The sequence below is a fragment of the Colletotrichum chrysophilum genome (assembly GCF_026319265.1).
Source record: "Colletotrichum chrysophilum strain AFK26 chromosome Unknown scaffold_27, whole genome shotgun sequence".
Lineage (NCBI taxonomy): Eukaryota > Fungi > Ascomycota > Sordariomycetes > Glomerellales > Glomerellaceae > Colletotrichum > Colletotrichum chrysophilum.
The window spans coordinates 395,879-410,386 of NW_026517314.1; the positions used below are offsets into that span (position 1 = coordinate 395,879).

The 14,508-nt window shown below is 52.1% G+C and overlaps 3 protein-coding genes across 3 annotated transcripts; all 3 read left to right on the plus strand.

Moving 5' to 3' along the window:
- Positions 1 to 5,990: 5,990 nt before the first annotated feature.
- COL26b_004513 (uncharacterized protein) lies at positions 5,991 to 8,130 on the plus strand (the record flags this gene model as incomplete). Its single annotated transcript, XM_053177388.1, has 6 exons — positions 5,991 to 6,424; positions 6,472 to 6,714; positions 6,775 to 6,833; positions 6,886 to 7,352; positions 7,587 to 8,034; positions 8,120 to 8,130. 6 exons carry the CDS (start codon positions 5,991 to 5,993, stop codon positions 8,128 to 8,130), a joined length of 1,662 nt encoding a protein of 553 aa, XP_053038747.1.
- A 2,907-nt stretch (positions 8,131 to 11,037) lies between these two features.
- COL26b_004514 (uncharacterized protein) lies at positions 11,038 to 11,436 on the plus strand (the record flags this gene model as incomplete). The annotated part of the gene is made up of 1 exon (XM_053177389.1): positions 11,038 to 11,436. One exon carries the CDS (start codon positions 11,038 to 11,040, stop codon positions 11,434 to 11,436), a length of 399 nt encoding a protein of 132 aa, XP_053038748.1.
- Positions 11,437 to 12,255: 819 nt separating this feature from the next.
- On the plus strand, positions 12,256 to 14,055 carry COL26b_004515 (uncharacterized protein; the record flags this gene model as incomplete). Its single annotated transcript, XM_053177390.1, has 4 exons — positions 12,256 to 12,661; positions 12,721 to 13,216; positions 13,279 to 13,665; positions 13,695 to 14,055. The coding sequence occupies 4 exons, from the start codon at positions 12,256 to 12,258 to the stop codon at positions 14,053 to 14,055; spliced, it is 1,650 nt and encodes a 549-aa protein (XP_053038749.1).
- Between the last annotated feature and the right edge of the window lie 453 nt (positions 14,056 to 14,508).

A 14,508-nucleotide genomic window follows, 5' to 3' on the forward strand; every position in this document is an offset into this window, starting at 1 on the left:
TGCAAAGTTCTTCCGGTTGTTGATTAGATGTGTGCAGATGTTCCTCGTGCAGGGGTAGGAGAAATCGCAGTGCAGAATGACAATCGCTGGGACAAATCGTCGGTTGGCAATGTCCCCTTTATACATCCTTTAGTGTGTCTTTTCCCTCCCTTCCTCGCGAGGCGACAATTGCTTCTGGCCAACAGCGGGCTCCTTTCGAGGGGCCTCGGGACGGGACAAGGCTTGGAACAATAAGTTCAACAATTGAACCTACCTGCAATTACGGACTGAGGGCCCTTGTTTCATCCAACGCAAGATTGGCTCAGAGGCGGATACCATGCAGGTCTAAGTCGGAAACGCTCCGAATGGGCCAAGAACAGAGTTGACCTCGCGAGGCTCCCAGACCTCGAAAACAACTGGTGGAAAACTTTAAGGGGGTGATCGGTGATAGGTGCGGTAGCAACAGCATGCCTGCTCGCCGAGACACCCTGCAGGAAGAGCAGGGTATCATTAGCACGCGACCTAACCTAAGCCTTCGTGATTTCCGCTCCGGACTTAACACTCCATGCTGGCAAGGATAACCCGCTGGCTGTCCAGCCAGGCGGTGTTACACAAAAAAAGGAAACCAGATCAAGTCAAGGGCCACATCGGACGAGGGCGGGAGGTAATCTGCAAGCGAGTGCCGCTCCGGTCGTGCAGACAATCAAAACTACACTCAGGAGGCGGCGAGGTTCTGTCTTCAGCTGATAAGATAGCACCTAGGGAACATGTTCCCTAATACATCGAACAGGCGAGGTTCCTTAGGAATTAATGCTCAAGTACCATGGATGCGCCCTGTTATCCCATCGAGTGCGGCATGGCGTCAGTACATCCGTTCCCCAGTTTTCTCCAAAACAACTCTTTTTAAGTGTTTTCGTTCGCGGGATTAACGGCCATAATTCGGATTCACGTCCGGTTGGCTAGAATTTCGCGCGCGTTTGTACTGACGCCACGCCGTACTCGATGGGATAAGCGAGGAGACACCAGCAAGCTTGGAGGGGTCTGAGGAAGCGCAAAAGAGCTATTCACATAAAGACTCCAGCTCATGCGAATGTGCGTCAACCTCGGAACACTAGGTAAATCCCATTGCAACGATTCTGAAGGTAAAGTTGTCTCTTCTAGAGTGCCCAGATCTGGGCCTTAATATAGATGGGGCAACCACGTGGCCAGGATCTTAACAACCGTGCAGGAAGAAGACCGAGCCATCAATATAGCCCCACTAAATAGGAAGAAGGTTACATGCAAGTAGCCAGGGGGTATCCGTATTCGGCCACCTCCGCGGCGGCCCCCTGTCCAGGACCGGTCAGTTCGGGGCATTCAGGGGCCGGGGGGCTGATGATTGTCTGCCCATCCCTTTGGCCCCGAGAGCCACCGATGAACTTCCCTGGGTGTCAGTACCGAGGTGCCTCAGAATGCATGCAAGTGATCACGACAAATCTTCAACGCAACGGTACTTAATATCACGATGGATATGACTTTGATTGGACCGAGGTAGCTAGTAGTACCGAATTTCCATGACGCTAAATCTGCCGGCAGACGCGGAAAAAGGCCAGGCGCGGGTCGCAAGCGCAGTCTTCAACGCCATATTGCGGGTCAATGGCATCGAATACCAATGACCGGAATAAAGTCGTGCAAATGAGATCGCGCACCTGCCGGGGCAGACTCAAAAGGGGCAGCCGGAGAATCAAGACATGCCGTGGCGGGAGTGTTGCCCTCGTAAATGTCTGGGACGATGGGACCGGGTAATTGGTGGATATGTACATACCTGAGAAAGATTCAGTTTGTCATTGGTATCTGGCCCTGCAGCCTTATGAGTGTTACCAAGATGCTGACAGACTATTATGCCACGCAGTTATACATAAGGTTGTGATCGGCATCGAGGCAACGCATGTCGTTCAGTCCCCGGAAAGTCGGTAGAGTTCACATTTTTGCTTTCTAGGCGCATCATGCCTTTTAGATTGGCTGGCTCCATCCTCTATGTTCAAAGCAAATGATGAGTTTTGCCGATGACTGCCTAGAACTCTGCTAATGCAATACACATAAATATGATACATGAATGGGTACGGAAACCACAACACAGGTAAACCAGACGTCACGTGGCAGCTTTCGATCCGATCTCATGGCTCCTACGAGCAAGTTCCGAATGACTTTTGACTGTTCAAGGATTAATACTAGTTTCTCAGGTATTTCACGTTATGGGAAATAACTTACCATCCAGGCCCGCAATGAGCAGTCGTCTTACCACAGTAATTCGAAGCACTACAGCAATCGCCGAAGGTTGAGCCCTTACAAGTCTTGCCGTTTGTCGAGCAGGCTCCATTAGTCGAGATGGCCCATGAGCCACTGCTACACGTCCCAAATGCAGACTGGCAGCCAGCACCGCAGTGATCAGTCGACTTGCCACAATAGCCACTAGAAGAACAGCAGTCTCCGTAAGTTGATCCCTTACAGATTCTTCCATTCTTGCCACAAGCTCCATCAGTAGATACTGCGCCCGAGCCAGTGTTGCATGTGCCGAAAGAGCCCTGGCAGCCTGTTCCACAGTGGTCACTGGTGCCTCCACAGTACCCAGATGAGCTGCAACAATCACCGAAAGCTGATCCCTTGCAGGTCTTGCCGTTCTTCCCGCAAGACCCATCCGTGGAAATGCTTCCGGAACCACTGTTGCACGTACCAAACGAGGCCTGGCAACCTGAGCCACAGTGATCGCTCGTACCGCCACAATAGCCCGAGGAACTGCAACAGTCGCCAAATGTTGACCCTTTGCATGTTTTCCCATTCTTACCACAAGAACCGTCGGTGGAAATGCTGCCAGAGCCAGCATTGCAAGTGCCGAACGTAGTTTGACAGCCTGTTCCACAATGATCGCTGGAGCTGCCACAGAAGCCTGAAGATGAGCAGCAGTCACCAAACCCGGAACCCTTGCATATCTTGCCATTCTTGCCACAAGTACCGTCTGTGGAGATGGTACCAGCAGAGGCATCACAGGTTCCAAAGTCCAGTTGACAGCCAACAGAGCAGTGGCTGGTGGATGAGCCACAGAATCCCGAGGAACTACAACAGTCCCCAAAACCAGACCCCTTGCATGTCTTGCCATTCTTTCCACAGGTGCCATCCGTCGAGACATTACTCGAGGAGGCATCGCAAGTTCCAAAGGTTGACTGACAGCCCGGGCCGCAATGGCTTTTCGTGCCTCCGCAGAATCCGCTAGGTGAGCAGCACTCGCCAAACGAAGACCCTTTACAGGTCTTCCCATTGTTGCCACAGGATCCGTCGGTTGATACGTTGTCGTTGCCAGCAGTGCAGGTACCGAATCCGCTCTGGCACCCACTGCCGCAATGTCCCGATTCAGAACCGCAAAAGCCCGAGCTGGAGCAGCAGGTTCCGAAAGTCAAGTTCTTGCAGGTCTTCCCATTGCTTCCGCACTTACCATCAATGGAAACGTCGCTGGGGGGTGTTGAGCCATCGCTGGTGGTGCAGTTGCCGAAGCCGGTCTGGCAGCCAGTACTGCAATGGGCTTGCTCGCTACCACACCAGCCGCCCTCACTGCAGCAGGAGCCAAAGGCAGATCCTAGACAAGTCTTGCCGTTGGAGCCGCATCTCCCGTCGGTACTGATGTTATCCGCAATGGCCGTGCAGTTACCAAACTTGTTCTGACAGCCGGCTCCGCAGTGACTGGTACTGTCACCGCACCAGTTGCCGCCGCTGCAGCAAGAACCGAAGGTTGAGCCGGCACAAGTGAACTGGTTCGTTCCACTGCATGAACCGTCCGGAGATGCACTGCCTGGCCCTGGTGCCGGAGTTGTTGGGACCGTTGACGTTGTAGGGGGAGGAGCAGCGCTGTTACAGTTGCCATAAAGAGGTTGACTAAAATGAGGGTTCTCAGGGTTAGTTTAATGCGCAGATATAGAATCAATCCTGAATAGGACGAGAACTGACCAGCCGTCTCCGCAGGCAATTTTGGATCGGCCACAGATGTCGTCAGTAGAACAACACGCACCCCACGTGGGAGTGCAAACTCGTCCGCCACTCGATGGGCCGCAAGATCCGTCCTCAGTTTCCACTCCGGTCTGCCACGGTGGCAGAGCATCGGTAGTAGAAGTCGTAGACTGGGCAAATGAAATAGCTGGCAACAGCCAGAGAAGAGCAAACTGCTTCATCGCTAATAATTAATGAGCGCAATGAACGAGATAGTTGTGTCATTGAACACCATAATGACGAGCAGCCGAGATGAGAGGATATATACTGTAGTACATCAACACAACTACACATAACAACACTCTCTGTCTGTCACATTGTGATAGAGCCAGCCGCGGCAGCTCGTGACTTCAGGAGTTCAATTAATGTCCTCGATTCAATAGTTGAGGGGCTCTCCGACGCAGCCCAATAGTAAGAATCGGGTTATACCGAAAATCCTTCAACCACAGTAACCTTCCTAATATGGCAAAGTCTTCTCGGACTCATTGAGCTTGTAAACAAAGTGTGTTCTAGGCAGGAACATTCTGCACGTTGTGCCGTAGCGGGGGCCCTACAAACAAGCATAATAACCCTGGTTATCCTCGGACTCGAGCCCCGCTTGTGTGGTTGCAGAGGAATCTAGCTAGCCCTGGAGCTGAAAAGCTTTAAGTAACGTCGACTGCCTAATGTAGCAACACACTACTGGAAATCCTGGGACTCAATATTTAGTTCCACTTGCATTCCGAGCGCGCAAATCAGAAGCGTGCCGCAATCTGTCAGGTAAAGTGCGACCAACAGTCCACGCGATCGATAATCGCCTGCACTCAGGGGGGCCAAGATAGTTGCCCTTGCTCATATTGTCTCTGGGCCGCACTACAATGACCAGCCAGAACTTGGGCTTGTTGATGGGTTGCATTTCAGGTCATTCAACCAGTCCCTTTCAGCGCTAGCCTAGGCATCCATTCGAAGGACATTTGCCAAGATCTTCCAGAACATCTAGACTTGGAAGTCTTTGACAAGAGTCGAAATTTTTCGTCTACATTCTCAATTTGCCTCCCGTTAGCTCCGGCGAGAGTCGGTCTGATCCTTCTACTCAGGGATCAATACGAGATATGTCTGATGACTTTTCTAAATTTGAAGCTCGTGGACTCTTAGACTTGGGGTCCGCGGCAAAATTCATGACCGTATTTGATGCCTTGTAAGCCGCGCTCGGATCGATTCAAAATTCGCAAGCCGAGAACCAGTATAAGTACGTTCCGCCCGGTGGTAGTGTCACTGCACAGTGATACGAGCAAGGGCGTCAACCAGGCAAGCTGTCAAACATGCAGTCACGAACCGGCCGGCTAGTAGCCTTGGCTATCAGCTCGTTTGTCTTTGTCTGTATCTTGACTCTCAACTATGGTGCCTTCGCCTATCGTCGAACCAACCCATACCATGACGAGCTTAACAACGCAAAACGCGCATCTGAAGAACGATGTGAGTGGCATGATGAATACGGGCCTTGCGTTATCATTGCTTTGCAGCTAACAAGTTGCAGCATGGATCGACACCATCAAGCTCAGTCCCGCTCACCAGAACCCAGCCAAGGCACCTCACGTTGCTACTCCAGAGAACGTGGAGTTTGATTCATTGCTCGAGTCTAGTGCAAACTTGACCTCAAGGCAGCCATATAGCCTTGAGCGCCGTGCCGACGGACCGTTGTATTGCACAGATGGTCCTTGTGTTGACGGAAGGTAACAGTTCTGATGTATTTCTTGACGGCGCGTGCTGACTGGGATATGAACAGCTGCTGTGGGCCCAAGAACATCTGTGGGTATGGGCCAGACTTTTGCGGTACAGGTTGCCAGAGTCAATGCAATGCGACCGCAATGTGTGGCGAGTTTAGTGAGAATGCCGAGATGCCATGTGGCATGAAGCTGTGCTGTAGTGCGACCGGATGGTGGTAAGTCCCTGTCGAATTCAAAGTTCCCAAGCTCAGAAGCGATACTGATAGCCATCTAGTGGAAGTAAGTTGAATGGTTCAAACGCTTGCACCCGTGCTAACCGATGTAGCCACCGACGTCTACTGCCACAATGCCGATCCTCTTCACGGAACACTGCCATGCCAGGCTGGTTATGGCTCTTGCGCAATCACCGGCTCCCCATCCTGTGCACAGGGCAGCGGAAGCTCCAAAGGAAGAACCATCGGATACTACCAGTCATGGAATGCTAGGACCCGACTTTGCAACAGGGTCACGCCGAAGCAGCTTGACACGAAAGGCTACACTCATCTGTTCTTTTCGTTCGCTTTCATTGATCCAGCTGCGTTCACCATAGCCACGGCGCACCCTGACGATGTTACGCTGATGAAAGAGTTTACGGACCTCTCCAAAGATGGAAATCTACAGACTTGGATCGCCATCGGAGGCTTTGACATGAGCAATCCGGAAGCCGCAACGCATAAGACTTGGTAAGCATGAGGTATGCCGCAGCCTGGTCATTTCTAACGATGTATAGGAGTGAGATGGTAGCATCCAAAGAGAACAGAGCTGCTTTCATTGCTTCTGTCAAGACCTACATGGATACACACGGGTTCCAAGGAGTCGACCTTGATTGGGAGTACCCTGGCGCACCTGAACGAGGCGGTAATAAGCTTGCTGATACCAGGAATCTCGCCCTTCTGGTTAAAGAGATGCGGGCTGCGTACGGCACCGCCTATGGAATTAGTCTTACGTTAGCTCCTGACTACTGGTATCTGAGGTGAGGATTAAGATCTACGTACTTGGTTGACGTTGCAAGTTCGCTAACAGTGGCATTCAGGTGGTTTGATGCAAAGGCTATGGAGCCTTACGTCGACTTCTTTGGCTTCATGGCATATGGTATGTCTCTTTTGAAGAAGCTCGAGGTCAGTGGATTACTGACATTTGACAGATCTGCATGGCTCTTGGGACGCCGATGTCCTGGCTCTTGGCAAGAAGGTTCGAGGCCAAGCCGATATACAGGAGATCTCCAAGAATACCGTGCCTCTTTGGTTCGACGGCCTGAATCCCGCAAAGCTCAACTTCGGCCTTGCTATGTACGGCCGTGGCTACACGCTTGCGGACCCTTCCTGCAGCGATCTTCTCTGTCCGTTTTCGGGTCCAAGCAACCCAGCTCCATGTACCAACTTCGGAGGTGTTATGTCCTTGGTCGAGATTGAGCAGCTAATCAAGCGGCGCAACATCAAGCCAAAGTATCTTGCAGACTCGATGATGAAGCAGATTACCTGGGACGATCAGTGGATTGGATACGACGACGAAGAGACATTTGCAGCAAAGAGGGCATTTGCTGATGGCCTTTGCTTCGGTGGCACCATGATTTGGTCTATTGATTTCCAAGTTCCTGGCTCAGGAGGGCAAGTATTTCAGAATGTCCCCCATTCAATCAGTCTAACCATTTGCAGGCCACATGATGATCCAGAAGTTGTTTTCCTGGCTCCCGAAGTGTATTCCGGCACCCCCGCTCAATGCACTGGACCTTGTCAGCTGGTGTTGCCCCCGAGGGCACTACCATCCACCACCACCATCACCATCCCATCTTACACGACATCTGTTGTGATCGCGCCAGATCTTACGACGACCCTTACGATTCAGATTCCGCCCATCGTAACCCAGTCGATGGACTACTATAATGTTAACGTCACCTCCGGTCAAATTGACTCCAGCACAATCGTACCTTTGCCCAGCATCAGCATCCCGCCTATTGTCACGACCTTCACTCTTCCAGGAGGTCTGACTCAGGTTAGGACTCTAGTGATCCCTCCTTGGCCCTCTGTCACAGAAGGTCCTCCCGCTCAATGGACTTCAAAGGATCCAAGCCAAGGGCAATCAGGTTTTCCCATCATCACTGTCCCGCCAGCAGGACCGCCCACAATAACCGAGCTCCCTTCCACCAGCAAAACACCGTTCACATGGGACACAGATGATGGTCCTGAGCCCACAGGTACATGGCCCGAAGTGATTTCGGTCGTGCCGGTCAAGACCGACGTGCCCAACAGTGGTGAAGATGACGATGGAGAAGGCCCCAAACACAAGAGCACCTGTAAAGTTTGGTTTTTCTGGGTGAGTTCTCGACGTTCCACCTCCTGTTACTCTGACAAGTCTTCTAACACATCCTTCTGATACAGATATGCGTTAAGTGGGATGACCTCGACATACACATCGGTGGCTTGGAATGGATCATTCCGCCCGGCATCTGGGGACCGTGAGTGCAACGCTATCTCGAAACCAAAGGCCCATCGTCTTCTAACCTGTCATTTGCAGAGGCCCCCCGCCTCCATTGAGGTTCCCACCGAACATCAACATCATCGGTCCGCTTCCCCCTTGGCCTAAGATCACGTAAGACCCCCTAGTCCCGCTGCAATTGATGATTGAATTGCTGATTATGATTTGGAATAGTGTCCATCCCGGTGGGAGTATCGAGGTTCGGCCAAAGCCCGCCTCTTGCACGCCCGCGGAAGCTTCGCTCTGCATTACAACCAGCTCCTTCGCTACCTCAGTGTCCGCGGGCACAACGAAGACTACAGCTACACAGGTCAAATCTCGATGTGCTACAATTACGGGCTGCAATCTCCAAGACGCTGAAGCTACGAAGACAGCGAATGCGTGCAAGCTTACGCGCAGAGCTATGCAGCTTCCGGATCTTCCAGAAGCTACCCACGCACCGGAGAAACGACTCCTTGTGAAGCGTTCCGAGCCGAGTTGGTGCAGCGAGCAAGACGGCAGTGATGGTATCCTTCTTTTGAGCATGCCTTTTTCGGCCCCAGCTCGAGCAATTGTTGAAGGTGTCCTCGAGCGACGCGATACGGCTCTCAAGAAAAGAGACATGAAGAATGGATTTGAGATGATTCAAGCGAAACATATGGGTTTTACCGCGTTTATTCATGTTACTAACCTTGGCCCTCTTGCCTTCGACTACTTCAATTCTGACGAAATTGACGAGGTACGTCGGCGTAACCACGTCGCATTAACGGTCGCAATACAGTCACTAACTTCCATCCCCAGGTTGGTCGTGCTTATAGAATGCCATCTACGACCTCGTCAACGGGCAAGCGAGATTGGTTTGAAGGCTTGGAAGATGGAAGCTTTGCAGCAATCCAAGAGCCACAACTTTCGAGTCACAACATCACACTAGCACCTCTCCAGCTCGCGCCCGGTACCTCCAAAACAAAGAGGTTCGAAGGCAACGACCATTACTGGCATCTGTCACAGATTTCCTGGCCGCCCAACAAATATTGGTTCCAAAAGAATGGCGAACACGATCCGAATGATGGCAAATATACGTATCAATTCAGCTCACCCGAAGGTGAGGGTCAAACGATCTACATCATCGAAGGCGGCTGGAGGGGACATGTTGCAGCAGTAAGTATTTGAGACAGGGAATCGGATGGACAGCGTCTCTAGACTTGAATTCTTTCAGCCCTCCACCGCCTCCTATTATGCTAATTCCTCAAATGCAGGACTTCGACAAGCAAGCAAAAGCTCTCACCGGGGGCAACTGGCGCCCAGCACGTCAGTCCAGCACGTTCGAGACCGAGCATGGACATCTGGTGGCAAACTATGCCGTTGGCTCCAAAGTTGGCATCGCGAGAAATGCTGACCTCGTATTTGTGCCACGCGGACCTCCAGGATTACGCGCAGAGGGCTTCTTGGAAGCACTTACGCTTATCTGTAATGACTTCACGGATGAAGACACAGAAGAAGACAAGCGGAACCCGAAACCTAGGAACTCAGGTGTGGTGAATGTGTCCGGGGGTTTTGCGAAGAACAGGAACGATCCTCTCACACAGCTTATTTGTAAGTGGCGAAAGATGTTTCGTCAGAAGCTGCCCCCGCTCTGGTCGAGTTGCCGTAAACAAGACACCAGCTAACTCCTCGGCAGATATGCTGATGAAGAGAATGGAACAAAGCTACGGAATCACCTTCGTCGTTGCCGCTGGAAACCAAGGCGAAGATGACCCTACAACTGTCCCAGGAATTCTAGTCCGAGAGCTCGACGGGGCCTTTCTTGTTGGCTATCTCAATAATGCAGGCTGGTGGGCTGGCAGCAATGCGGGCGACACATGGGCTCCAGGCGAAGGGCTACTTTTTCCTCCAAACGAGGTATTTGTGTCACCGCAATTCTCAGCAGGCACGGCTACTGGATCATCATTTGGTAAGTCACAGGCATTCTCATTGTCAAGGCTTACGACCACTTACTTACGTTATGCTCATTTGCAAAGCCGCTCCGCTGGTTGCAGGTCTTGTTGCCTACGTGAGAGGAATGCATTACGGATTCGGGGAGGATCCCGCATCCCTCAAATCCATCATGCAACAAGTGTCACGACCTCTCCCTCTCACGGAAGATGAAGCAGATTTTGAACAGAAAGAGAAAATGGTCTGGAACCTTGCCGATCCATTCGAACAATGTGGAAGCTCTCAAAAGAGAGGGCTGGACAGCCGACAGGCAGCCTGCCCGATTCCCAACTTGCCTGGGGGTGGAAACAACCCTGCACCCCAAGGTCCTCGCGTCACGTAGAAGCCGGGTCCGCCGGCGCCTCTCTGCACAGCAAACTGCGGCCATCTCTGCTCTGGATATTACTGCAGCCCAAACCCAACTGGTACGCCACCGGACTTTGCTCCGCCGTGGGAAACCTCGCGCCCGACCAACACCAGGCCAGCTGAGAGAGGAGGATTTGGAGGTGGGTTGACCAACTTGCCAACATTGACACCGGCACCGACAGCAGCGCCTCCTGGGCAAGTATGTCTCTCGTCAACAACTGCTACGCTGTGCAACGGAGGACCACGAGGCGGCGTCTGCGTGACTTCAACGTCCTGCGTCAGCTTTGGTACGACTACGTCTAGCATATTCCATTTACCCGACCTCCCAACACTTGGCCCAGCCCCGAGCCCATCAGGTGGTACGTGTATCAAGAGCGAGACTTGGACGATCACCGGCGGTCCCCACGGTGAAGTCACCATCACAACTGCTGGATGTGCGACGTGGCAGGTCCCAGGTCCAACGCCTGCCCCAGCGCCGCCAGCTCCCGCGCCGAAACCACGTTGCATGGCTGCTCACGTTTACATGAGCAACTGCGCATTCCAGCCAGACAGCGTCAACGTCCAGATTTGGGAGAACGGCGTGGAAGTCTGCCGGACGGGCGGCGGGAAACACTGGGCAAGCGACCAGACTGTCTTCGAGCTCGAGTGCGACAACGGCGCCAAGGCCGTCGTGAAGAACAACGCGAGATCCTTTGAGTATACTGCAGCAGACGGCTGGAAGCCCGAAATATTCAGCGTCGACTACAGCTACGAGTCCACAGTATGCTATCAACTTGACAATAAGACAATCAAGGGCTCGGACATGGAGAGTACTTGGGGCGGTGGTAACTGCGGCCTGTGCAAGGCGCCCTCGATGTGTGGGCTTTACACCTGCAAGAAAAACGACGTCAGCTGTAGCTCCTAATTTTCCGTAGCCCAAATAACACCTTCCACTCTTTTATCATCCAGATGTCATCGCTACGGCTCATCCACTGGCTAGGTCAGGAACATGTATGGGGAGTTTGCCAGGAACCCAGATGTAGATGCTACCGCTGGTAAAACAATGGCGATGTCATCATCCACTTTGAAAGCATTGAAACATAGTTATTTGACTTCTTAGCTTGGAGCCCAAGTCCATGGTAACGGCCATGCGGTGTCTACGCTTTCAAGGTGGATGTAGCGCTACTGTATGCGATGTAACTTGTGGTGATCGTCAACCTGTGCCGGCTTAACAAACAACCGTCAGACGCGACCATTGATGACACCTTTCCCATCATCCAATGGTGCGCAGACAAAGCGACATGGCTGTGTGAATAACATTTGTTGGCGAGCTCGGCATACCCCACCTTCTGCTGGGCAATACGTCTCTGACCAAATCATGGGATCTCCAATCAAAGAGCAACTTGACTTTCATTGGCGTGATAGCCCGATTGGCTGCTTGGCATCGGGAAAGAACTCTTCCAATTCAAAACCCCTCTTCAAATCCCTGGGTCATCGTGCATGTGTCGAATTTGGGGAGAATATTCACCCTTTGCTCGCTCCAAAAGCTGGGGAAGAGAGGTGTGGATGTCTGGGGTAAGATCTGGGGTAGCACGTCAAAACAGAGTGGATAAACCCACTTCAGGTTCATATTAAGCCCACCTGGAAACAGCCTTCTTCGATCATAGGCGGATTTCTGAGACACGCTCGTTTTTTCTTCGGTCTGTAAGCTCGCTTGTATTGCATGCGATTGAAGCCAGCGACAATGGTCAATATCTTCAAGCGACCCAAGGATGACTCCGCCAACCCCGCGCCTGCGGAGGTCTACAACTGGAGGATCTATGGTCTGGCGGCTTCCGCAGCCATGGGTTCCGCGATGTTTGGATACGACTCTGCGTTCATAGGAGGTACTATGTCGCTTCCATCCTTTCAGAGTCGATTCGGGCTCGATTCATCGACAGGCACCGACCTTGCTGCGCTCAAAGCCAACATCGTCAGCACATTTCAGGGCGGATGCTTCTTTGGTGTCTTGTTGTGCTACTACTTGGTTGAGCGGCTGGGCCGTCGCTGGGTTCTGATCGGTTGCGGCGCGCTCTTCGACCTTGGCGCGATCTTACAGCTCGTTGCCAGCGGTAATCTAGCCCTGATTTACGCCGGCCGAGTTCTGACAGGTTGGTCGCGATGCGATTCCAAGTTCTTGCAGTAGCTGACGCATCGAAACTAATTACAGGTCTTGCCGTTGGTTCTTCATCAATGATCATTCCGGTTTATATCTCCGAGTCTGGTCCCCCTGCGATTCGCGGGCGCCTTGTCGGAGTATTCGAAATCTTCTTGCAGTTCTCTCAGATCATCGGCTTCTGGGTGAATTACGGAGTCAACATACATATTTCAGGAAGCTCCGACACCCAGTGGCATGTGCCATTCGCACTGCAGATTATCCCTGGCAGCCTTCTGTCCATTTGCATGTTTCTTCAGCCTGAGTCTCCTCGCTGGCTTTTGAACGCCGGTCGCACTGATCAAGCGCGAAGAGTTCTTCAACGCCTGCGAAAACTGCCTGCCGACCATCCATATCTGAACTGGGAGATCAACACGGTTCTACAACAGATCGAGGAAGAGACTGTGATGGGTGCGAATAGGGGCCTGTTGGAGAAACTGCGGGAGATCAAGCTTCCCATAAACAGACGCCGCCTTCTGTTGGGCATCGCCCTAATGTTTATCCAAAACATGTGAGTGGTTGTGGTCGTCTCAGTGTGAAATTGCAACAGAGTACTGAGCTCAATCATTCCAGGTCTGGCATCAACGCTCTCAACTATTATTCACCCTCGATTTTCCAATCCATCGGCTTTACTGGCACTAGCGTAGGTCTTCTGGCTACCGGCATTTTTGGCATTGTCAAAGCATTTGCTACAATGCTTTACATGATATGGGGCGTTGACGCCCTCGGCCGCCGGCAATCCCTTATGATCGGTTCGACCGGGGCCGCGATTGCGCTGTTCTATCTCGGAGCATACGCGAAGCTGTCTGGATCTTTCGAGGCCGGTCAGTTGTCTGCAGGCGATAGAACACCCGGTGCCTATGTCGCTATCGTAATGATCTACATATTCGCCGTTTTCTATGCCATCTCATGGAACGGCATTCCATGGATCTTCTGGTATATCCTCTCCGACCCTCTCAAGTTCGCGCGCTGCTGACCTTGCCCCATAGCGCTGAGATTTTCCCCATGGGTATCCGCTCAATCTGCCTGGTCTTCACGACTTGTGCTCAGTGGCTCGGCCAGTTCACGATTGTCTACTCGACGCCTTACATGATGGCGGACATCACGTATGGCACGTTTCTGTTGTTCGCTTGTTCTGTCGTGTTTGGATTTGTCTTCACCTTCCTCCTCATTCCAGAGACCAAGGGTATCTCTCTTGAAGACATGGACGTGCTGTTCACCCGCAAGGGCATGCCTCGCAGTTGGCGTCGGCAGACTGAGGAGATTATCAACCAGCGTCGGGATGATGGCCATGCTGATGCTTTGGGACGTGACGAGAAGGAGATTGCAGCGTCTCACCATGAAGCTTAGGGTGTTATATGATTCATAGGCTGTCGAACAACTCCAGCGGGAGCTTTACTAGCTTCTCCGGCACCGGAACCAGCATGCCTGGATATATTTGGCAAGTGAAAGTCACAAGATCTCGCGCTCTCAGTATAATTAGTATCTGTCTTTTATCAATCACGCAATCCAACGCCTGGCCGTGACTGAACACTTTCACTGCAATTGTGAGAACCACGTGTTCATACCCCGTTTGTGCTAGTACATGAGTTGAGCTAAGTTGACTATATCTTATTAGCCGATAGTATTAATGGCAGTTAGCTTTGTCAAGATATTGATGTCCGATCTCAATGCGTTGCGGCGATGAGAGACGGCTATTTTCTTTGCCGGCTGCGAGAGGCGGGACGGAAGCTATTCCCGGATACTGGACGGCGTTGACATCACCCGATGAGCTTTCTCGGAATTTGAACGGCATTAGAACCA